The sequence below is a fragment of the Tachyglossus aculeatus genome, chromosome 9 (genome assembly GCF_015852505.1).
Source record: "Tachyglossus aculeatus isolate mTacAcu1 chromosome 9, mTacAcu1.pri, whole genome shotgun sequence".
Taxonomy (NCBI): Eukaryota; Metazoa; Chordata; class Mammalia; order Monotremata; family Tachyglossidae; genus Tachyglossus; species Tachyglossus aculeatus.
In genome coordinates, this window is record NC_052074.1 from 48360701 (window position 1) to 48386583 (window position 25883).

General features: G+C 42.7%; 1 protein-coding gene across 4 annotated transcripts in view; it reads right to left on the reverse strand.

Moving 5' to 3' along the window:
* Positions 1-25883, reverse strand: part of RBMS1 (RNA binding motif single stranded interacting protein 1) — a 227470-nt gene that overhangs the window by 198736 nt on the left and 2851 nt on the right. For 2 of the 4 annotated variants that reach the window (XM_038751076.1, XM_038751075.1), the window contains exon 1: positions 5810-5970. The exons of 1 other annotated variant lie outside the window; for it this stretch is intronic. In XM_038751076.1, the coding sequence (XP_038607004.1) occupies positions 5810-5884 (75 nt within the window). In that variant the 5' untranslated portion in view covers positions 5885-5970. Of the gene's footprint in view, positions 1-5809; positions 5971-25883 lie in introns of those variants that run through there. One more of the 4 variants, XM_038751077.1, reaches the window with a different exon arrangement.

The window sequence follows — 25883 nt, forward strand, 5'->3', positions numbered from 1 at the left end:
ACTTCCATGTAAGCAGCTTTATTGCTTTACTGAATCATTGAATTAGATCATAACAGGCTTACATAAAATGTTGTTTACTCCATGTAAACTCAGCCACTTCCTGAAACACAAAGTAGTATTTTTCTTAACAGAATTTCTCCGCCAATGTCGCCATCAATGTGTACACTAGTCTACATATATCAAAACTAATCTTACATATTAAAATTAGAGTTTAGTTTCATGGATAAATGCATCATTTAACATTTGATAAAATATTAATTTAGCCTCTAATACTCTATAGCAAAATCTACTTTTATAAAAACTGCAAAACTCTGTAGGTCTAAAACTTGTCTTAAACACTGTTTTACATAAGACTACATCCATAATTGATATGTCCTATGCTAATCATTAATAAATACTATTACTTCTATTTCTACCACTACTGGGAAATTTCTGAAGACATAGTCAAAAAGAATTTGGTTATACCCTCTACAACGATTGTCTTGTCTGAAAAAAGGTGAAAAAAGTAACAATATAAAATTTCTTTGCTTACATTACACACAAAAATTCAAACAGCAGCATGATTATTCAATGTGATGATTTCTGAACCTAATTATGTGACAATTTTGCTAAAATAATTTTGAGTTTTTAACCACAAAGAAATGAGTTAATATATGTAGTTTCCACAAAGTAGTTAACTGCACCTTTACTCTCACCAATTTCCATTTTAGTAAGAGAATCTGAAACTAAAGAATATGCTTCTAAATTCAGATATATGAAGGTTTATGCATAGAACACTTTAACCTATATCTAACGTAAATACATTTACACACATACTGTATACATGGCATTAAGAGCAACTCAAACTTACTACTTTTAAAGCCAATGTTTTGTTACGGTCTTTGGGTTTTTGGTTTTTTTTACATGAATAGCTTTAAAATGAGTGGAATTAACCTAGCCATGTAAAAATAGGCTCATGTGAATATTTTATGGTGAACATAAATGATCATACTAATATCAGTTAAATATAATAAGAACCCATTAATGTCAGTATCATCAATTGTTTTTATCAAATGCTGTGCGCTGAGAATCATAAAATGTGACAAACTTAGAGGGCAGTATCCTGTGTGATTTGATGTAAACATGCACTATTATTTTTCTGCAAGTATTTTTTTAATTTTAAAACATGATTTAGAAGATGATTTACTAACCTATATCTTAAAACTAAAGCAAAACATCTGACAGAAGCCCTGCTCTAGTAAGAATATATTTATTGAGTAAAATAAAAAAATCAGGCTTGTAAAATAATTTTACTTAAAGGTTGGAAAGTTATTTTGGCCTCAGGTTGTTTAGAAAGTGATCTTTTCCTTTACAAGATTTCAAACTTTCAGGGCATGACCCCTTTCCATTCCCTAAAAATGCTTATATTTAAGATGGCACTGCTAGTTTTCCTACCGTATTTTCTGGAATGCATGGACGACCTTAATATATGGTGGAATTCTTTTTAAGAGTCTCTAATTCACCAGGCAGCATTCTGCTTTCATAAAAGACAAAAGTGCATGGAAATGTTTTATGCCTAAGGTCCAAAATAAATGGAGAAAAATTTAATTTGGGGCATTTTAAATGAGTTCAAATATGAATAATATGTGATCACTCAAGATAAATAGATATATTGTTTCAATGTATTATCAAAGTGGAAGTGGGAGGCTATGTTAAAGGAACAGTCCTTTAAAACCTAAAAGTCCCATTTTAAAACAACCACTTAAAACCACTTGATCGCTGGTTCAAGTTGAATCTTTTTTAAAATTTTTTTTAAATCAACACACTCTACTGTTCAGATCTTGAGGCAACGAGAGTTTACGGACTACTCTCATTGCAAATATGGTGCTGCACTTTAAAAACGATGACATTTTACATTCTTCTCCAGTAAATTTTACAATGGTGGAAGAACACAGCCATGATAGTTATTAGACATAAATCTGATACCGCCTTCGAATACTTAACCATTTAAGCATCTATTTGGTAACAAGCGCTTGTTGGGTTTTTTTTTATTGTTTTCCAGGTTTACACTTCTCCGTTCTGTCCTCATTAGTGAGGGGAAATTTCCTTCAGGGAAATTTGCAATTAATCTCCAAAATTTCAATATCATATTATATAGGTCAAAGAGGAGATATGTGCCTCTGCTGAAACAAAGAAGCTCGGAATAAAGGGAATCTCAGGCTTCATAAAAAAACAGCATGACATGTTTTGAAAATGCCATTTACTGTAACACAAATCAATATTAAATGCTTTATGCAGGAAGCACACTTTCAGAAAATGGGCCTTAAAGCTTTCTGTGGATCCTTCCCTAATTACTAGAGGAGGCTCTTACAGTTCGTCGCCCTCTTCAATTATTTACAGGGCAAAAGAGCTAAGTGGCATTGCATTAGCTATATTAAATGTTATGTACTTGGTTTCTAACTTACTAATGGCACATAAAAAATCACTAAGGTAAACGTTCCTGTAGAATAATGTTGTTGTTTTTTTTCTTTCACCTGAGTGTATTTATTTATTATTCATACAGTTAAGTGTCGAATAGTACAAAAGGCTATCCTTTAGGCACCCTATGCTGCATAATTTAAAAAGGTGCATTAAACATATATGACAGCTAAAACCCAGTGCATTGATTACCCCATGATATTCCTTTAAACAACTGATAGTTTTGGTGATCTTTGCAAAAACATCCATCAGTCTCAAATCTTTGGAAACATACAAAGAGGAAATTAATAATCGATATTAAAACTGCTGCCATCTTGATGGTTGCTGGCTACCCACAGCAAAAAGAGCGTTTTTTGCCATATCACTGACGGTTGAGTTTCTTTATGCAGGTGGGTCAGTGTCATTTTGGTTTTTTAAAGTCCCAAAACCGCAAGGCGGTGTACGCGTCCATACCTAAGAAGCAAAAGCTGCCTGCAGGGGAGTCTACTACAGAGCTTCAGAAATATTTTCTCAGTAACTGTAGCACACTGTTAACCTCTCCACAAGAAAGTTCCCACGCTGTAACCACTTATGATTCTTTTGGGATCTAGAACAAGTGACCCTGGTGGTTGCGGAGTAGCTGATGTTAAAATACTCAAAGGGCTGGCGCCTCTATCTCTGTCTTGACCAGGTTGCAGAATGATGCTTTCAGAACAGGGACCCTGCCAGCCCTTATGGACATCAAATACACACCTTAAAAAAACATGGCCCACGAGCCTTCATTTTTTCCTAAATAGCTGTATCGGCAACCAAGATCCACCAAAATGCCAAGTATCTGTGATCCCTAGCCAACAAAATGCAATTCGGTGCTCTCAAACGTTCACAGCATCAGTCAAATATCCAACAGGAGTCAAGGCTGCTGAAGTCACACACCCACACACCAAAAAGAGCAGGCGATGAAACCGAATGAGTGTTGAATCTGTACGTCCAGATTCCTTAAAAGTTTGCCCCATGTAAACATATATGAATCTATGGCCCCTCCTTTGGGGATGTTACCATGTAGCCAATACTGGGGGGAAGAGGGGAGGGAGAAGAAAGGGCAAAAGGGTGGGGAAAGAAGAGGGGGAGCAAGAGAAAAAGAAGAAGGGGTGTGTGGGTGAGCGGGGCACTTAGAACAGTGCTTTGCACATAGTAAGTGCTTAATAAATGCCATTATTATTATTATTATTATGAAGGGGCATCAGTGGACGCTTACTGGCTGCACTCTGGCCATTTCTTTGCCCCAAACACCAGCAGAAGTTAGTAAGTAAGAGAAGTGTCATAACCTCACCCTAAAAGATGGCAAGGAGGAGGGGAAAAGAAAAGGATGAAGGTGTCGAGGAGCAGGAAGAAGAGAACTCTCCGGTCCTATTCGGAGCCTTCTCTAGCTAATGTGGGAGAGGGAGAGGAGGCGAGGGGGCATGGGAAAAGAAAAGGATGAATCAATCAATCAATCAATTGTATTTATTGAGCGCTTACTGTGTGCAGAGCACTGTACTAAGCGCTTGGGAAGTACAAGTTGGCAACATATAGAGACGGTCCCTACCCAACAGTGGGCTCACAGTCTAAAAGGGGGAGACAGAGAACAAAACCAAACATACTAACAAAATAAAATAAATAGAATAGATATGTACACGTAAAATAGAGTAATAAATATGTACAAACATATATCCATATATACAGGTGCTGTGGGGAAGGGAAGGAGGTAAGATGAGGGGGATGGAGAGGGGGTTAAGGGGGAGAAGAAGGAAGGGGCTGAGTGTGGGAAGGCCTCCTGGAGGAGGTGAGCTCTCAGCAGGGCCTTGAAGGGAGGAAGAGAGAGAGCTTGGAGGATGGGCAGAGGGATGAAGGTGTCGGGGAGCAGGAAGAAGAGAACTCTCTGGACCTGCTCGGAGCCTTCTCTGGCTAACGTGGGAGAGGAGGGGAGGGGGCATGGGAAAAAAAAAGGATGAAGGTGTCAGGAAGAAGAGAACTCTCTGGACCTGCTCGGAGCCTTCTCTGGCTAACGTGGGAGAGGGAGAGGAGGGGAGGGGGCATGGGAAAAGAAAAGGACGAAGGTGTCGGGGAGCAGGAAGAACAGAACTCTCTGGACCTGCTCGTGAACCTTCTCTGGCTAACGTGGGAGAGGGAGAGGAGGGGAGGAGGCATGGGAAAAGAAAAGGACGAAGGTGTCGGGGAGCAGGAAGAAGAGAACTCTCTGGACCTGCTCGGAGCCTTCTCTGGCTAACGTGGGAGAGGGAGAGGAGGGGAGGAGGCATGGGAAAAGAAAAGGACGAAGGTGTCGGGGAGCAGGAAGAAGAGAACTCTCTGGACCTGCTCGGAGCCTTCTCTGGCTAACGTGGGAGAGGGAGAGGAGGGGAGGGGGCATGGGAAAAAAAAAAAGGACGAAGGTGTCGGGGAGCAGGAAGAAGAGAACTCTCTGGACCTGCTCGGAGCCTTCTCTGGCTAACGTGGGAGAGGGAGAGGAGGGGAGGGGGCATGGGAAAAGAAAAGGACGAAGGTGTCGGGGAGCAGGAAGAAGAGAACTCTCTGGACCTGCTCGGAGCCTTCCCTGGCTAACGTGGGAGAGGGAGAGGAGGGGAGGGGGCATGGGAAAAGAAAAGGACGAAGGTGTCGGGGAGCAGGAAGAAGAGAACTCTCTGGACCTGCTCGGAGCCTTCCCTGGCTAACGTGGGAGAGGGAGAGGAGGGGAGGGGGCATGGGAAAAAAAAAAGGACGAAGGTGTCGGGGAGCAGGAAGAAGAGAACTCTCTGGACCTGCTCGGAGCCTTCTCTGGCTAACGTGGGAGAGGGAGAGGAGGGGAGGGGGCATGGGAAAAAAAAAAGGACGAAGGTGTCGGGGAGCAGGAAGAAGAGAACTCTCTGGACCTGCTCGGAGCCTTCTCTGGCTAACGTGGGAGAGGAGGGGAGGGGAGGGGGCATGAGTCAGAAGAAGGCAAAAAGCTCCAGCTCTTGGGGTGGAGGCGGAGGGAAGGGAAAGGGAAGGGGGAACCGGACCGCAGGGACCCACAAACCCCCACCCCTTCCTCCCTGTCGTCGTCGTCCTCCTCCTCCTCCTGGTGCCCTCCCCTTCCCGGGCGGCAGGAAGGGGCGACCCGTTCTTTCCTGTCTGGTCCGTGTCCCTCGGTAACCCGATCCCTCCCGGGGCGCTCCGTCCCCGCCTAGCCTATACTTAGCAACGCTCAATCAAGTCCCCCCGGCGGCGGGACGGACGGACGGACGGACGGACGGACGGATGGCCGGGCGGACGGACGGACGGTCGGACGGACGGACGGCCGGCGGGCCCCGGTCCCCCGGTCCCCCGGTCCCCCGGCCCGCCCGTTGGGCCCCGGTACCTTGGCCTGCAGATACTGGGGGTAGTAGTAGGTGGTGTACTGAGGGTACATCTGTTGTTTCCACACTTTGCCCATGAAGCTGGAAAGGCAGCCTGCGGCGCAGGGACGGGGGGCACTTGACGGTTTCCAAGTCTCTTCCGTCTCTCCCTTCCTGGCGGCGGCGGCGGGGGCGGCGGCGGCGGCGGCGGCGGCGACGTCGGCGGCGGCGTCTGCTCCTCCTCCCGCTCCCGCTTCCCTCCCGTTTCTCCCTCCTCCTCCCGCTCCTCCTCCTCTTCTCCCTTAGGATCCCGCTGCGGGTGCGCTGCGGGCCCGGGGCTCCCCCCGTCGGCGGGCCGCGCCTGTCGTGGCCGGCCGGAGCCGGGCGCGCCCAGCAGCCCCCGGCCGGGCCCGGGGAAGCCGATCGGGCCCCCGGAGGAGCGCCGCCGCGGCCCCTCGGGACGCGGAAGAGGACGGCCACCACCGACCCACCGGCGGGGGGACGGACCGGCGGACCGACCGACGGACGGACGGACGGACGGACGGACGACGAGGAGGAGGCGGCGGCGGCGGCAGGGGCGTTGGGTGCCCGGCAGGCTCGCCGGCGGGAGGGCGGAGAGGGAGGAGGGGCAGGGCGGGTCCAGGAGACGCCGGGGGAGGGACGGGGGGGCGGGACTCCTCCTCCTCCTCCTCCTCCTCCTCCTCTCTTCTTCTTCCTTCTCCTCTCTTCTTCTTCCTCCTCCTCCTCTTTCTTCCTCCTCCTCCTCGTCTCTTCCTCCTCCTCTCTTCTTCTTCCTCCTCTCTTCTTCCTCCTCCTCTCTTCCTCTTTCTCCTCTTCCTCCTCCTCCTCTTTCTCTTCGTCCTCCTCTCTTCTTCTTCCTCCTCCTCTCTTCTTCCTCCTCCTCTCTTCTTCTTCCTCCTCCTCTCTTCCCCTTTTTCTCCTCTCTTCCTCCTCCTCCTTTTCCTCCTCCTCTTCTTCCTCCCTGTCTCTTCTTCCTCTCCCCTTCTTCCTCCTCCTCTCTCCTTCCTCCTCCTCTCTTCTTCTTCTTCCTCCTCCTCTCTTCTTCCTCCTCCTCCTCTTTCTCTTCTTCCTCCTCCTCCTCTTTCTCTTCATCCTCCTCATCTCTTCCTCCTCCTCTCTTCTTCCTCTTCTCTTCTTCCTCCTCTCTTCCTCCTCCTCCTTTTTCTCCTCCTCTTCTTCCTCCTCCTCTCCTCTTCTTCCTCCTCCTCCTTTCTTCTTCCTCTTCTTCTTCCTCCCCGTCTCTTCTTCCTCCTCCTCCTCTTTCTCCCCCTCTTCTTCTCCCTCCCCGTCTCTTCTTCTTCCCCCTCCTCTCTTCTCCCTCCCCGTCTCTTCTTCTTCCCCCTCCTCTCTTCTCCCTCCCCGTCTCTTCTTCTTCCCCCTCCTCTCTTCTTCCTCCTCCTCCTCCTGTTTCTCTTCTTCTTCCTCCTCGTCTCTTCTTCCTCTTCGTCCTCCTCTCTTCTTCCTCTTCCTCCTCCTCTTTTTCCTCCTCCTCCTCCTCCTCCTCCTCCCCTTCCTCCTCCTCCTCCTCCTCGGCCGAGCCTGGCCGATGGGTCCGAGGTGCGGGCAGAGTGTGGAGCGGGTCCTCGGCTCCCCGGCGACGGGAAGGACGCTTTGGGTCTGAGATCAGATCCTGCTTTTGGAGAAGCAGCGGGCAACTTACGGCTCCGACCGCTACCTCCCAGTTTTTCCTTTCTCGTAAAAACAAAAAATGTGTGCGCCCCTTCCTCTCCTATCTCTGGTTCCTAGATTTTACGGTTTGGGGGTCCTCCCCTCCCCCAGGAGCCCTTCCTCTCCCATCTCTCCTAGATTACACGTTTTGGGGGTCCTCCCCTCCCCCAGGGGCCCTTCCTCTCCCATCTCTCTTTCCTAGATTATACGTTTTTGGGGTCCCCCCCTCCCCTAGGAGCAAGGCCGGGGGGAGAGAATTAAAAATCTTCAAAGGGAGGCAGCTGAGATCAGGACCCCTGGATTCTTCCCGAGGCCTTCCCAATGATTTGCTGGGTGACCTTGGGGAAAGTTAGTGTCCTTTATTTTCCTAGCTGGAAGAGGAGGAGTGATGATTTCGGCTCTGCTGAGAGACTGGCAGAATTAAAAAAAAAAAAGGATACCCAAAAAACTCCTTGGATCCTTAATGAGAGAGATGCTATAGAAGGGCAAAGTGTTATTATTAGAGGCTGCAATATAGAAACCAGTTTTCCCTCAATCTCCCTTAGAGGTGCTGTTGGAGGAACTGCCAAGTTTCGCTCGTTGAGAGGGAAAATCCCTTACTTTGGAATAATCTTAAGGCCATTTTGAAAATCACTCGACATTATAGAGGATTTTGCAACATTTTTCAGTGTCCTAAAATAATTTCCGTCACTTTCTCTCCCCAAAGCTTTCAGCGTCCCTCATTCGAATCTGTTTGCAGTTTGAGAGAGCCTGACGGGTCAGTCTAGATTCTGTTTTCTAACAGACTACAATTTAATTCAATGAATTGGTACCAGAGCATACTGGGAACTTCATATGAATAATAAAAAATTCCAAATATTTTTATCGTGGTGTTTACTCGCTTTTAATAAAATGTGAAAAAAAAACATGCTAACCCAAACTAGATGTATTCATGCAATTTAACTGCAACCATAATTCTTTCCTGGATGAGGCTCCTGAATCAAAGTTAAATTTTAAAATAATAGTGATCATTGGCACCGTTGATTATGTACTTAAACACATGTGGAATTATGGAATTAAGCACTTACTCTGGTGGAGCACTGAGCTAACCACTGGGGTAAGGTTAATCAGACCAGAAACAATTCCTGTCCCCTACGGGGCTCACAGCCTACAGGTGATGAAACTGCAGACCCAGAATGATTAAGTGGCAGGCCTGATTTGGAAAAAAATAGAAAATTGCAAAACTCCATGACCCTTTATTGAGAGAGATGCTCTAGGGAACCAAACGTTATTAGTGGAGGGTGCAATTTAGAAATCAGTTTTCCCTAGGTCTCCTTCTAGGTCTGGCAAAGGACTACCAACTCCTACTCACTGAAGGGGAAACTCACTTAACTTGGAATAATTTGAAAGTCGTCATTATCTGCCTGGTACTTTGTAGCCAAAAGCTTCACACAGCAGGCCAGTAGCTTGGGCTGGTGTGAACACCTTCGTCTCCTTACTACCAGTGCCATGTCCTTTCCACCTGACCACAATCCCTCCCTGCGTGATCAATAATACATTTTGAAGAATGAAAATGAAAAGTCATTTTAAAAATTATCCATCTTGAACCATATTAATATAAGAAGCATGTCTATTACATTAAACATTTTGAAGCAATAGGGGAAATTATCTGATATTTCTGACTCTTGGCAGGCTGTAAAAGTCAAGTGAGGAACGACTAAAACGGAGAGAAAATTGGATGGGGTTTAGGATACCTCTTATTTGCTCCATCAACAGCTTCCTAAATGTCCTTTGGCCTTGCCCGACCTACAGACTGGGCAGAGTAGTAACTATCTTTTCATCTTCAGTGGAATTTCTGATGATCATTGAGAGTATCTCTAGAGCTTTATGGTGTTCAAAACAGCCGCTATGTAAAATGGGAGATGGATTTAGAGTGAATTATTTTATTCTATTGACTGCAGTCCTAGTTTGTTGAGCAAATATAGGTTGCTGCAATCTTTAAAACCTTATCCTATACTTAGCCTAAATATAGAGACTTTGCAGACAAGTATGTGCAGTGGCAGTGAAATTCAGATACTGAGCCAACCTGCTTCATTCTACATCACATTTGGCTCCTGAAAAAGTTATAAGTCTCTGAAGTTGAAATTTCCCATAGAATCCAAACTGAACCAGAAGAGATTCCCTTTTCTGATTCATCAAGACAACTGTGCTTGCTAGTTTATCTGAATGAGAAAAATCCAATGTGTTTCTATACACCATTCAAACTGGCAAAACCCAGGAAAATGCTTTGTGTTCTTTTTTATTTGGCCCCTTTCTCTCAAAGAGTCCTTCCTCTTCTTTGATTTAGCCCAATGGACACTTCATCTTCTTACCACACACCTGTGAGATAAGAGGATGACACATCCCCATTTTAGAGGTGGAAGATGGAAACTGAGGCACAAAGGAATTACTGTAAATTATTCAAGCCTATAGAGTGAGTCAGTGGCAGAGTTAATCTCATGATCCCATTTGGTTCCCTACCTCCTGGGTCACTGGTTTTCAAGTGGAAACTTCTAATATTCTAGAAAAAATACTAATAAAGCTTATTGGATTTTCCTGAGCTAGCATAGAATGTTTCTTTTTGCAGTGATACAATTTTCAATGATACAAACTCAAAAAGCTATAGTTAGACTCAGCATAGTCCATTTCATTAAATGTATTTTTCAAATGTAGCTTTATTTCATATTAAATTTTTTTATTAAATTAAATCATATTTACTCAAATATGATTATATTTTTAGGTGCCTAGATTAAGAAGGCTGTGATTCTGCAAGGTCAGGCAGGAGACATTTTTAAAGGGCTCATTAATTCTAAAGCAGTTAATTGAAAAATCACTACTCTACATCATAGAATCTTTCCCGTGTTTTCAGCAACAAAAGACTTTTACCAGAGGAACTAGGCGGGAAAGGGTTTAATTGGATTTAGAAATGGGAGTTTCCCTTTTCCCCTTTTTTCTGACTTTTCATAAGGAGAAGAGATTGGAAGTAATACCAGAACCTAGGATCAACAGAAGGAACTAAATATAACCCATATGCTCCCATTCGAGTAAGGAATTACAAAACATACAGAATATGGAAATCAACCCTAAACTAGTATTGGGCAAAGGATAAAGACAGCTTTTCAAGGCTGGAAATAGCCCTTCTATTTACTAGTCGGAGAGGAAGTTCTGCTCTGTCTCTGAGGGCATTTGTTACATGAAGCGGGGAGAAGATGGAAAGCATACGTACTGGATTTTATGGGAACAGACTGAGAGGCTAAACGGAAGACAGGATGTCCCAGAAGTGGTGTGTCTGCTGAAGCCTTGTAAGTGCTCAGAATTCAAAGATGTAATGAAGCATTGGCCAATTACTGTATTTGGTTGCTAGGTGCCCTAATGGTCTTTCTGGATAGTAGCCCCTTCTGACCGTTCCCACCCATCAAGTCAAAACTTTCAGTCAGTCCTCCCGGTTCCATTCTCTTATTCCATATTCTTCCATGCCGCCTCATAAGAGTGACCATTCATTTTTCATCTGCCACATCCTTTTTAGTTCATTCAGATCCTACTTCAAACTTAGCTTCATTCAGGAAGTTGTCTGGAGTGGTCTTAGACCTCAAATAATGGGTGGCACAAGAGAGTAGTCATGAGATTGCCAAGTACTCCAGCACTTAGAACTGTGCTTTGCACATAGTAAGAGCTTAACAAATGCCATCATTATCATTATTACTGATTTAAAAAGTTAACCCCTAAATAGAGAAGCAGCGTGGCTCAGTGGAAAAGAGCCCGGGCTTTGGAGTCAGAGGTCATGGGTTCAAATCCCGGCTCCGCCAATTGTCAGCTGTGTGACTTTGGGCAAGTCACTTAACTTCTCTGGGCCTCAGTTCTCTCATCTGGAAAATTGGAATTAAGACTGTGAGCCCCACGTGGGACAACCTGATCACTTTGTATCCTCTCCAGCGCTTAGAACAGTGCTTTGCACATAGTAAGCGCTTGATAAATACCATTATTATTATTATTATTATTGTTATTATTAAATAGCTGTGGCTGCATTTTTCAATGTCATCCAAGAGGCATTCCCCAACTGAAGCCTCACTCATTTCCCCTATTTGCCCTCTCTTCTTTGTTGCTTAGTCAATTGAGTCTGTACCCCTTAAGCGCTTGATATTCTAGCCCCTCAACACTTCTGGGCATAGTCTCATGCTCTGCCATTCCCTATCTGTAATGTATTTTAAAGTCTGCATTTCCCACTAGATTGTAAGTTCCACAGTTATTACTATGGGCAGGGTTTGTATCTACCAACTTTACTGTATTGTACTTTTGCAAGCTCTTAGTACAATTCTCTGCACATAGTATGTGCTAAATAAATACCACTGGTTGACTGATTAGTAAACCGGTCTGGAACCTAAGTGTATCCTATACTGCAACAAGTGCACTGTGGGCTCTTTCCTGTCAAAGAGGAATGTACATGGTAATAGCAACAACAAGTCTTGAAGAGCTCAAAGGCAATAGTTCTAACAAGGATGAGTCAGGCAAGCTTCAATTCTGAAGCATCAAATTACAGACAATTGATAGTGGTTGTCAAGCAGATAGGCAATAGTGCAAAATTTCACTGTGTCTGCCAAAGGCTTAGCCACCACTTCAACAAAGAACAGATTCTGGCAGAGGGAACATAGGAGGAATGCCAAGGGAGGTGTTGGAGTTTCTCAATAACTCAATGGGAGCACCAATAATTTGGCCAATTTTTATTACAAGGGATATTTTCAACCTAGCATTAGGAATTGCCCAAGCAGAAAATAAATACTAATATATTCTATTTGGAATTTTGGGATACTCAGTGGGACATTTAAGTGGCTGCATTGGAATATATCTTTGGCAGAAATCTGGCTGGACATATGTATAGGAAACTTTTCTAGGCATGTGTGAACATCAAAAGGTGAGACCTGGATGATTACTATTATATTTTGCACAACGTACCTTAAAATCTTTAGTTAATCATTGCAAAATCCCTGTGAGGTAGAGCATTCCCATTTATCCCCATTTTAGGGTTGAGGACATAAGGCTCAGAGAAGTTAAGGGAGTTGCCTTAGGGTAGGCTGCTAACGGAAGGCAGATAACTCCAATTTTTGGCCAACAATTTGTTTCTAAATCCAAGCTTAGATGTTCACTGAAAAGTCTGAATTGGAGCAAGGAATGCTATGTACGATTTTTGTCTTCCACATCAAATCCTAGACAGGTGTAACGAAGATTAGTTTCTTTGATGGAATTTTCACGCTTCCTGCTTTGCAGGTTTCAGTACCTTGGAAAGGTTCTAAACTAAAAGTTCAGGTTGCATAGCACTGCCTTCCATAACATTAATTTCTCCTCTCCCCAAGTTTGCTTCTCTCTAGTGAGACATCCTGATGATAATAATAATAATGGCATTTATTAAGTGCTTACCATGTACAAAGCACTGTTCTAAGCACTGGGGAGGTTACAAGGTGATCAGGTTGACCCACGTGGGGCTCACAGTCTTAATCCCCATTTTACAGATGAGGTAACTGAGGCCCAGAGAAGTTACGTGACTTGCCCAAAGTCATACAGCTGACAAGTGGCAGAGCCGGGATTGGAACCCACGACCTCTGACTCCAAAGCCCGGGCTCTTTCCACTGAGCCACGCTGCTTCTCTGTTAATCTTCATAAGAAAATGTCCTCTCCGGAAGACAAGTCGGAACTGACTTCCTGCAATGTGGAAAAGGTTATGGATTCAGGGGTAGAGAGAAAAAACTGATCGAAAGTAGTTCAAGTTGAAGTGTCTTGATGTGAGTGAAATTCCAACCACAGCCAAAAGGTCACTGACTGAAGTTTAAAAACTGAAATCCTCAGAAGAACTTCGGTTGCCTAAAAAGGTTGGAAGGAGGTCCTACCTAAGGAAAGTGAGTAAGCTGCTATTTTTAACTTAGTATGGGGAGTGTTAAGTGGCTTTCTATTTCAAATACTTAAATTCCCAGATCAAGAGTTTGGAGGATTTTGATTTTAGTTGTAAGATTATGGTAAAATTCTCAGGCTGCCAGAAATTTCTGTCACCCCAAAACAAAGAATGCATAAAAACGTAAGAAACAGTGTTGCCTAGTGGATAAAGCACAGGACTGGGAGTCAACAGCATCTGGGTTCTAATCCCAGCTCTGCCACTTGTCTGCTGGGTGACCTGGGACAAGACACTTAACATCTCTGTGCCTCAGTTACTTCATCTGTAAAAAGGGGATTGAGACTGTGAGCCCCATGTAGGACGTGGACTGTGTCTAACCTGAAGAGGTCATGTCTACCCCAGCACTTAGTACAGTGCTTGGCACATAATAAGTGCTTAACAAATGCCATGAGCAAAGTGCCATATTTTTCGGAAATTGATGAAAAGAGGACATTACAGGGGCTCCAAATTCCTTAAAAAAAAAGTAAAATAATTTAATCCTGGAAATGCTAGCTTTACATAGGCAACCTTTAGCAGGAGGAATGGAGGAGTCAGACAAACAAAATGTGAAACAAAGAATATACAAAAGGCATGTGTAATTTAATATTACCCTTTAAATATTTAGCTGTCCTTTGGGGTTTGAAGGTGAGGCTACTGATTGTGATATTTTATCAGTCAGTCTGAGAGTGTGACTAATGATAGCAGTCTGTGGTTGACAATCCATTTCACAGCATATGCCTATAAACACTGTGCCTTGTGTTGAAGCATTCATTTGTCATCTGGGAAGCCTGGAACCTTTTCTGAGCCTCTCTCTTGACATCACAATCATCTTAAGCCTTGTCTTCCATGAGTCACCTCATTTCCAATTGCTGTACCCTAAGTTGGTAGGTCTCATGCTTTAAACTCCTTGAGAGCAGGAACTGTGTCTTAAACTCTATTGTACTCATTCATTCATTCAGTTGTATTTATTGAGCGCTTACTGTGTGCAGAGCACTTGGGAGGTGCAAGTTGGCAACATATACAGTCCCTACCCAACAACGGGCTCACAGTCTAGAAGGTGGAGACAGACAACAAGACAAAACATGTGGACGGGTGTCAAGTCGACAGAACAAATAGAATTAAAGCTAGATGCACATCATTAACAAAATAAATAGAATAGTAGCATTATTAATATTAAACATTAAATTAATAATAATGTTAATTAATGGTATTAATATTAATACTCCTAAAGCTTAGTACAGTGCCCTGTACCCAGAAGGCACCTGGATAAATTACAGCTTCCCAGCTGTCCATGACTATTCCATATCATAATAATAATGTATTTGTTAAGCGTATGTGTTAAGGGCCAAGCCAAGCATCCGGGTAGATACAATATAATCAGATAGGACACAGTCCATCTCCCACCCGGGGTTCACAGTTGAACGGGAAGGAAGAACAGGTATCTTACCACATTAAAAAAATATTTTCCATTTATACGGTCCTCTCACTTAATTTCACAATACATAAGCTGTTTAGGTACCCTGCTGATGTTTATTCTTTCCATATGACCCAACGGGTGAAGGAGTGATGCAACACACATCATTTCAGTCCTGACGGCATTTCACAACCTGATTGTTTGTAATCCATTTTATATTTGTTATTAATTAAATATGGCAAGTCGAGGTACTGATGAAACTGCTTCAGAAATTGGATAATAATAATAATAATAATGGCATTTGTTAAGCGCTTACTATGTGCAAAGCACTGTTCTAAGCGCTGGGGGGGATACAGGGTGTGTGGTATCTACGGTAAGTTCATTTAGAAGACACCAGAAGGTTGAACACTACAAGTGCTCTATAGACATGCAGTTTGGTCTGAAGGTTGGTACTAAGCTTCATTTATAAAATTACTATAGTTCTGTAATTATATGCCAACAGGACAATCTTTATGAAATCTCCTTGAATCTATGCAGGCCTGCATCTAAAAACCATATAAGATTTGATACTCTCTCTAGCCTATTGTAGAGTTTAGAGATCCTTATTTATTACCGTAACCAAACAAAATGACTTCAGGTGAATTTATTAAGCCATTTCCATTAAGTTCCACCCTCTCCGGAGATAGAGAACAGCTATCTATTGCTATGTACAGATGCTTCATATACTCGAACATAATTGTTACATCCCTACCCAACCTTTTTTTACGGGGGGGAGGTGGTTGGTCAGATAACTGTTTCTCCTTCAATTTTTCATTATTCTTATTTTCAGTACCTGACAGAAGCTAGCCAAAATCACATAGTCCCATATTCCCCAACATCAGGCCCCTAGGATAATAATAATGATAATAATAATAATAATAATAATAATGGCATTTAAGTGCTTACTATGTGCAAAGCACTGTTGTAAGTGCTGTGGGGGATACAAGGTGATCAGGATGTCCCATGTGGGGCTCACAGTCTTAATCCCCATTTTACAGATGAGGTAATTGAGGCTCAGAGAAGTTAAGTGACTTGCCCAAGGTCACACAGCAGACATGTGGTGGAGCCGGGATTCGAACCCTGGAGAAGGCTCTGAATCTGTGGCACCTCCCCACCTCCTCCCTGCCCACTACCGCTGGGAAGAAAACCTGTCCCTAAACAGTGAGGTACAGGTAGTGTCAGCCTAAAACACTGGGAAGGTTGTGAGCATTTTGACCACGGATGGTTCAGGCTGGAGCAGTGAGAAATGCAAGGACTACTTCCTCACAAGGGTCTTGATACTACTAATATTGCCATGTTTATTTTTTGAATGAAAATGTCCTCTTATTTCTGCCTCAGGGTAACTTTCCTGTTCCCCAAATCAGGAGCCAACTATGAGTCAGTAACTTTTTCTAACTTTTTCAATCCTTGTAACCTTGCCATTGCTAAATATGGTACAGTCAGCTACAACACAGTGACTGCATTCTTGTAGAAACCTCAGGTTAAGGAAAAAGTATATCATGTTCCTTTGACCGAAGCATCACACTTCACACACCTGCTTCTTCCTACACTGAATCTACTTGACCTGATTTATGGGGTGCGGTATCGCAGAACAGACATATACTGTAGAAAGAACATTCCCTAATTTTTCAACATCTTCTACCCAAATCATGTAATGACAACATAGATTATAGCAGAAATGACTGTACTGTGCACAAAGTGCTTAGTCATCAGATACAATAACTTCCAGTGCTCTTTCATGTTTTCTAAACCTTTACCTTATACTCTTTTAAAGGTGAATATCAAAACTGGACATGATAGAACCTAACCGATGTCTATAAGTGTATAAAGTTACCTTCCAGCTCCTGGAATATAACCAAGAGTGCAAATCTGAAGAACAATTGAGGATTGAACCCAAACTTTCTTGTCAGCTTGAAAATGTTTCATTTTGGTTTATATGCAATGCAGAATGCAGTGATTACAGAACTGTCAAATCTTTGACAGGACTGTACTTGTATTGTGATCAGTGATAGATATTGAAATGCATGTGATTCTGTCAGGATTTTCAATATTCAGAAGACCTCTAGTTTAAGGAAGAAGAACCCTAATCTAGCATGCAAGGGAGAGGGCCCGAAACACAAAGGGTTTTGCATAGGACCAAAGGGTTTACTCCTCTGAGTGCAATGGGGGGGTTATTCTTTTAGACTGTGAGCCCACTGTTGGGTAGGGACTGTCTCTATATGTTGCCAACTTGTACTTCCCAAGCGCTTAGTACAGTGCTCTGCACACAGTAAGCACTCAATAAATACAGTTGATTGATTGATTATTCCAAGGAGAATTAATTTTTCTAGAATCACTTTGCACATTTCAATCTGTTTTAAGTAACTCAAAGCCATGTAAATACAGATTTGATACTGGGATGGGGTAATAAATGATTTTGCATGCACAAAGAAAAATCTGAATCATTGGGAATTATTAGGGATGAAGCTTGACAAATTTTCCAACTGCTAGTAGCAAGCCATGTGTCCTACTAGTCAGCTACATATAATGCAATAACTTCTCGTCGGTATTATCAGATGGCCACTCTCTCCCCACCATTATACTTCATCCTTGAGTGAAAAAGGTGCAGTTTCTACTGAATGGATCCAAGAGACTTTCTTCCACCCCTACCCAGCAGGGTTGTTTGCCCCGGGGAGCAGTCTCAGGAAACAGCATTTGGGCAAGGGTCACAAGAAAGGCCGGGCAAATCGCCCCTCTGTATGACAGCAACTCTAAGGTTAGGCCAGCTTGGACTGAGAAAAGTGAAAATAACTCCTTTCTCTTTCTCTGCTCCCTGTCCCCTGGTAGGACTTAGCAGACAACTGTGAAGTGCTAGCTCCAAAGAAGGCTCCCTGGTGAAAGACAGAGCCATTCTCTGTCTTTGCATAGCCTTCTGTTGGCTGGTTTGTATCACTGTAGCTTTTCTCATTTTTCAGAGCAGAGCACCGGAGATCAAAACTGAGGAACCAGCCTAGAATATTAAGCAACCACTGGTGATCTGGCGGCTGCAATGCTCCAGTTCTGATTATGAGTGTTTTCTTAGACGGAGTTCGGAAACATTAAACAAACTGTTTAAAATGGAAGCCATAATCAACACTTCACTAGTAAGAACTGATAACATCAGCAGAATAACAAAAAATGATAATCACTTTTCTTAACCTTAAAACATTCAAGGCTTAGCAGCCTTTCTGCAACATCAGGAATCATTTTCAAATTGTTTTCCGGAAAATCGTTTCCAATCGGAATGTTATGGTTGTTGCTTGATGCACTTGGAACTGTGCAATGAGTGTAAAGAATGCACACATTTTGAGAAGTGTGAGGGAAGTTAAAGCAAACACGGCAGGCCATAGGTACCTTATTGCCTGAGGGAAGGAAATATCTGTATGTATGCAAGCGTCATTCCTTTCTCAGAGATGGTGTGACTGACTGATCAGGAGATTTCATTAATGTGTACAAATGTGCTAGGAAGATGTTTTCTTCTACATGTACATATGCAAGAATAGTTGAGTACTTTTCCTGGTCCTTATCCAGTTGGAGTGAGAGGTATCATCTAAATAGGGGTGTTCAGACACCAGAGGTAGCCCTGAAAGATGCTACGACCTCCCTGGGAGTCAGCAGACCCGAAGGGGCCACCTGCCAAAGTCAAATATTACTCTATTTATTTATTTATTTATTTTATTTGTACATGTTTATTCTAATTATTTTATTTTGTTAATATGTTTTGTTTTGTTCTCTGTCTCCCCCTTCTAGACTGTGAGCCCACTGTTGGGTAGGGACCGTCTCTATATGTTGCCAACTTGTACTTCCCAAGTGCTTAGTACACAGTAAGCGCTCAATAAATACGATTGAATGAATGAATGAATGAATGAATTGTGAGCAGGGAATGTGTATGTTTATTGTTGTACTGTACTCTCCCAAGCGCTTAGTACAGTGCTTTAAACACAGTAAGCGCTCATTAAAAATGACTGAATGAATGAATAACCTAATAGAACATTGCTTATGTTCTTACGTTGCTGCTGATGGGCTTTGATACAGGTTATGAGACACACTCCAATATGAACAAAGGGATAATAAGACAGAAATCCTGTCTTCCAGGAGTGTATCTTCTAAAGGGTGACAGAATAAATACTAAAATAATATTTATAACGCATGAGGAAGGAATTCCAGGGTCCTTAGTATAGGAGGAAAACACTGAAAACACATAGAGGATGCACAGAAATAAGTCAACAATGAGCAGTAGAGCAGATCCCTGTGCAAGGGGGAAAAAAAAGTATTTCAAGGAGCAATCCTGTTTCTGCCACCGCCAAACAGCTATTACTCAATGACTTGGGTGGCAACACCCTAAGGTTCCTACCTGTCCCTTTTGCCACCAAACTTGTTGGTCTCTGAACTTAATCTATTACACTGTTTTTGTGTTTATATGATTTCATCTTTCCTATTGTATCCATCGCCAAACACCTCTCCACCATATATTCTTAGATTGTGAGCCCCTGGGGGGCCGGGACTTTGTCTAATTCTCATTAGTGATTTTGTTTCTTCCCCCAGCAATCTACAAACAGTAGGAACATATAAATGCCATTACTATTGCTAATAAAGTCCCTAAGCTGTGACCTCCAGAACCCTACTATTGAGGAATCCTTTTCCTCATCATCTGTTGACACAGATGTTAACAGTCCTGGGCATTTGGAGTTGCTGAAAACAACACCACTACTGCAGAGGAAGAGCTAAACATTTGGGGAGGTGTAAAGGAGATGAGAGGGCTGATTGAAGGAAATGAGCTTTGTATAATTTTGAGGTGTCTACCAACTCTGTTATATTGTACTCTCTGAAGCACTTAGTACAGTGCTCTGCATGCAGTAAGTGCTCAATAAATATGATTGCTTGATGGACAAGGAAAGGAGGTGGGCATCGATAAGTGAAGCGGTGGGGAGGATGCTGGCTAGATTTGCTTGGGAAGAATGGAAAGCATAACTTGAAATATGGCAGAAGATAAAGGTTGAACAATTTGCCAATTTGTACTTATGTTGCCAATTTGTACTTCCCAAGCGCTTAGTACAGTGCTCTGCACACAGTAAGCGCTCAATAAATACGATTGATGATGATGAACAGGATCAGGGAAAATTAGTAGTGGGTTTTAAGGATCATGATCCTGGAGGAGGTTGTAAAAAGGAGTGACAGCATCAGAATGGTGCCAGAAGATGATTCCTGTTACTGTGCACAGGACATATAGACGGGGAGAGATATTCGGGTCAGGGGACTGATGAAGCAGTTGTTATAGTCATCCAAGCAAGAGGGCCTAGACCAGAACTTTGGCAGGGGTCTAGTTAGGACTGTGAGATGAGTTGAGAGGATCAGCAGATCCATAAAATATCCTGGAAGAATAATCAGCAGGGCATGGCTACGAACAGAAGAAAAGGAAAAAGAGAAATATAAGACTTCAAGCTTGCATATCTCGAAGCCTAGAGGGTAGTGGTGCTATCAGTCAATCAATCAATCATATTTATTGAATGCTTACTGTGTGCAGAGCACTGTACTAAGCGCTTGGGAAGTACAAGTTGGCAACATATAGAGACAGTCCCTACCCAACAGTGAGTTCACAGTCGATGATGGAGATGTTGGAAAGAAAGGAAAGGTTGGTAAATATGTAAGTTCCTCCTTTAGTCTGTAAACTCCTTGTGGCCAGGGATCATGAGAAGCAGCGTGGCTCAGTGGAAAGAGCCCGGGCTTTGGAGTCAGAGGTCACGGGTTCAAATCCCAGCTCCGCCACATGTCTGCTGTGTGACCTTGGGCAAGCCACTTAACTTCTCTGGGCCTCAGTTATCTCATCTGTAAAATGGAGATTAAGACTGTGAGCCCCACGTGGGACAACTTGATCACCTTGTATCCCCCCAGCGCTTAGAACAGTGCTTTGCACATAGTAAGCGCTTAACAAATGTCATTATTATTATTATTATTATTATTACCTTCTCTATTGTACTCTACTCTCCCAAGTGCTTAGTACAGTGATCTGCAAACAGTAATAATAACAATGATAATAATAACAATAATAATTGTGGTATTTGTTAAGCTCCTACTGTATGCCAAGAACTGTACTAAGCACTATGGTAGATACAAGATAATCAGGTCCCATATGGGGCTGCTCACAGTCTAACTAGAAGAGAGAGCAGATATTGGATCCCCATTTTGCAGATGAGAAAACTGAGGCACAGAGAAGTGAAGTGACTTGCCCAAAGTCACACAGTAGGTATGTAGTGGGGCTGGGATTAGAACCCAGGTCTTTTCACTCCCAGGCCTGTGCTCTTCCCACTAGGCCAGGCTGCTTCCCTGAGTACTCAATAAATACCATCGACTGGTAAATACACTAAGTTCTATTTTGACATACTTAGTTTCAGGTAGGAGTGGGGTATTTAAGTGGTAGTGTGAAAAATATTCAAGATTGGAGAGATGCTGTGAGGTGCAGGTCCCGACATCATTTAAGTCAACCTGGGCCAGAAGCAAGATCTTCCCCAATGCCGCCGAGTGGCTGCCGGTTCCCAAGCGCGGCTGCTTGTGAAACCTTAAATTCCACTTGCCTTAAGCTCGGCCCATTTCCTCATGCTTAGAGTAGGGGACATTTTTTCCAGAAGTCAAATGCTTTCAGTGTTTTTATTTTCAAAGAGGAAATCATGCAAGGTATGCCAAAAGGAAACTAGGTTATAACCTATTTTATATTTGAGAAGTGAAGTGAGGTTTTTAGCCATTCAAGCTGTTTATAGTCCCCTGGCTTTTCTCTGAAATCTGATCTCATTCTTAAAGTCTCCACAGTTTTAAATAAATACACTTAATGCTTGCACATGCAATTCTCCCTTGGGAATGTATTTAGTTTCTGACCCTGAACATCAACAAATGGGGCGAATTGAAGAGACAGGTCTTTTAATAATGATAAATTCAAAGGGAGGTTTTATTCTTGATTGGTGAGGTTGGGCAATTTGGAAACAATTCATGTTTACTATTCTGCCTGTATTGTACTAATTGCTTCCTATTGGCCATTATTTTGGGTTTCCTTTATGCTATCAGCAAACCAGAACGGTTGAAGAGGCAGAAAAAGATGATAATTAGTGGTGACTAAAACTAGCTGCCTTTATTCACAGCTAATTGGCATCTCCATTTCTGTTTTTTTCAAGGCATCTACAACCCAATGTCAAATCAATGAGTGCTGCTTCAGCAGTGCCTTTTTAAAGGTGCAGGGACATGCCACCCAATGTGTCATATACTTAGCTAGATACTGTAAATTAAGGCATTTGCTTCATACAGCTCTCCTCTAACAAATAGACTTATTTTCTCTACTGTGTTAATGATCAGATATTTTTCTGGTTTTGGAGGAAAGCATTCACTCTTCTGCCACCTCTTTTGTGCTAGTGCTGAGTTACTGCTGAAGATACCCGATCACAAGCACTAGATAAAGCATTCAATCAATTTCAGCTGTTTTGCACATGATTCTTTATATGGACAGAACAGAAAGTGTTTTCCAGACTTCTGTCTGATAAAGTGAATGTGGCTATTCTTGCCCCAAACCTATCCAGGTTTCCATAAAACAGGACGAGTTTGGGTTGTTTTGTTTTTTAAACCCTTAGTTAAGTTTTGCTTCCAGTCATGCATACCAAAAACTTTGAACTAATAGGGATCATGTTTTTCAGTCTTATGAAACATGTTTACTTTAGCATCAGTCAGGCAAGTTATACTTTTCCTTTACTCATCTATTACAAAATAAATTCTTGTGGTTCACGCACACACACACATACACACAGTGACTGGCAGTTGCCATTGCCCTGGTTGATGACTAAAGGCATAATGGGAGTGAGTTTGCTATGCGTTGAGTGCTTCTTTCCATGCTGAAGTTTGAAGAACCTGATCTCCCCTTCCATCCCACCCAGTACCGTGGAAATTACATTCTCTGCAGAAGCAGAAACGCAGTGGAAAAACCTAGTGTGGTTGGTGCCGATAATCAGGTTTACACTCCTGTCCAACACCACTATCACTGTAAAAAGCCCCACCAGCCTGCAAGGGTCTAACTCTTCAGTGAGTTCCCTTTACTACCACATAAGGTACGGGGGACACCTGGGAGAACAGAACACTGGGTAGCATCAAAGAAAGAGAAGAAAGTAGAGAGGTAGGGAGTGACAAAGGGAGAAGGAAAGGAAGAGGGAGATGGAGAAACAGAGGGAAAAAGAGATGGGTAGATAGAGAAGGTTTGGGAGAAACAGGCAGACCAGGAAGAATGCATGTCAATAAAAAAAACAGAAGGGAGGAAAAACAATTACAATAAATGAATTGCATTTATTGAGCACTTACTATGTGCAGAGCACTGTTATAAGTACTTGAGAGACTACAATATAACAGCTGGTAGGCATGCTCCCTGCCCACAAGGAGCTTACAACTTAGAGGGGCAGGCAGACATTAAAATAAATTGTATATATGGACATAAGTGCTATGGGACTTAAACGCTTAAATGCTTAAACGGTAGAAAGATACAGGGTTTTGAGTAGCAGAAGAAAGAGAATTACCAGTGGCATGAAAAAAAGAACAAGAGGGTCAGAGAAGGATAGAACTACTAGAAGAGAGAGAACAAATGAGTGGAGAAACAGGGAAATGGAATGAGGGAAGGACAGCCTGGTCAACAGAAGAACTGTTGGTCACACAAAGAGAAAGAAGGGAGATGAGGAGAGTGAGGAATTTGCATTAATAGAAAGGAAAGGAAAAGGGGGAGGGGTGGGAGAGGGTGAGAGAGAGAGGGAGACTAATAGAAAGTACAGCACCCATCTAATCAACCGGAAAATTCCACTATATAGAAAAATGATTTTCCTTTTTGTAACACCACTAATTTTGAAACAAGTCAGTGCTGGGGAGAAGGAGTAAATAAAGTAACTTAACTCTGCCTGCTTAAGTAATAGAAAGTATGGCTCTCTGTCTTACCCTCAGAGCCCACGATCCCTGCTAAGAATCTGTGGGAAATATGTACACGCTACAATGAATAGAGTCGAAGGTCTGTTTGATGATTCATTCATTCATTCAATCGTATTTATTGAGTGCTTACTGTGTGCAGAGCACTGTACTAAGCGTTTGATGACATTGACCTGCAGTCATGGGAAGATTCACTGCAGTTCTGGTATGCGTCAGTTGTCACCAAAAATAAGTATCATCAATGTTACTAAGTATTCTGTCCTCATATGGTTCTTAAAAGTAACAACTTTTCTATGGTATTTGTCAAGCTGTACTAAACTTACTTACTGTATTAAGCTCTGGGGTCGATACAAGAAAATCAGGTTGGATGCAGTCAGTCCCTGTTCCTTTCCCACATGGGGCTCAGAGTCTTAATCCCCATTTTATAGATGAGGTAATGGAGGCACAGAGAAGTTAAGTGATTTACCTAATGTCACGCAGTAGACAAGCAGAAGAGTTCTTCCCACTAGACCATGTTGCTTCTCTAATTAAGGGATATTAGTGGGGTGGTTCAGAAAGAACTCACTCTCTAATTGGATTCTTCTTTCCCCATTCCCCACAGAGACCAAACCACATTCCGCTTTAGTGGGAGATGGGGTTGGGAGGGGGTCGGGGGTGGTGATCCAGCCAGAAATAGGAGAATGCTTGCTGGAGCTGTGTCATTAATGGTAAAGGTGTCTGACTGAAGAACCATGAAGAGCATCTCACGTAGTGGTTACGCTCAGTAGGAATCCTGAAAATAGCTAGCTAAATTGGGTGCAAAGACCACAGCAGCGACCAAAACCTGTTGCATATAGCACCACAACACAGCATTCACTATGCTGCTGTTCCTCTGGCTGTCAATAGTTTTGAATATAAAACAGTTGTGTCCAATTCTCAATGTGTTGTACCTCTGCCCACTTATTCATTCATTCTGTCAATCCTGTAGTTTTCTGTTAGATTCTGCCAGATTGAATCCACGACTTTTCCTTTCTTCACTGGTACAAATAATAATAATAATTGAGAAGCAGCGTGGCTTAGTGGAAATAGCAGGGGCTTGAGAGTCAGAGGTCATGGGTTCTAATCCTGGCTCCACCACTAATCAGCTGTGTGACTTCGGGCAAGTCACTTAACTTCTCTGTGTTTTAGTTACCTCATCTGTAAAATGGGGATTAAGACTGTAAGCCCCACAGGGGACAACCTGATCTCCTTGTATCTACCCCAGTGCTTAGAACAGTGCTTGGCACATAGTAAGTGCTTAACAAATACCATCATTATTATTATTAATAGCATTTGTTAAGCGCTTACTAAATAGGCACCTGCAAAAACCCTATGCCAAATAAGGTTTCCAACCTTGTCTGTTTTAGGAGGTGCTTGCATCAGCAAATGAAGTGGAAAGTTGAGATAACAGCTCTGATATGCTGTGTCTTCAAAGTCTACATTGAGGAAAAATGTAGAATCAGACTAGTTGTGGAATCTACATCAATTGAATTCATTAGATATTTGCTTAATTCTTCACTTTGCTTCATCTAAGTGGTCACTGTCAAAATATCCCAAAAGGCTAGAATAAATTGGGGTACTTGTGTATAAGAGCACACAACTGATTGAAAAGTTACACATTTCAATATGAAGAAAAAACGTTAATAAACTCTTTATTCCCTGCCAAAGGTCTGAATTTCTTTGTATATGACATGCCCCGAAAGGAATGCATTACAAGCTTTCCTCTTCCTGTACACTAAACTAAATGACTCTTTGATAGCTACATGTCACTTACATTCACAGTTCTGGGACAAATTCTGAGGGGGCAAAAAAATTCATGCCACAAATGTACAAAATGGTTTTCATGGAACATAATACAATAATTGTCTATTGTATCATTAGGATTAGGGCAGAAGTTGAAGAGAACTGGGAAATGAAAAGGAACGATCTTCAAGCTAATGAACAGTTGTTCACAGACAAACACGCTTGGGAATAAATTGCATATGGAAAATTACTCCTTAGCTTTCTGCCAGCAGTGACGCAATGGCATTGACTTTATCGG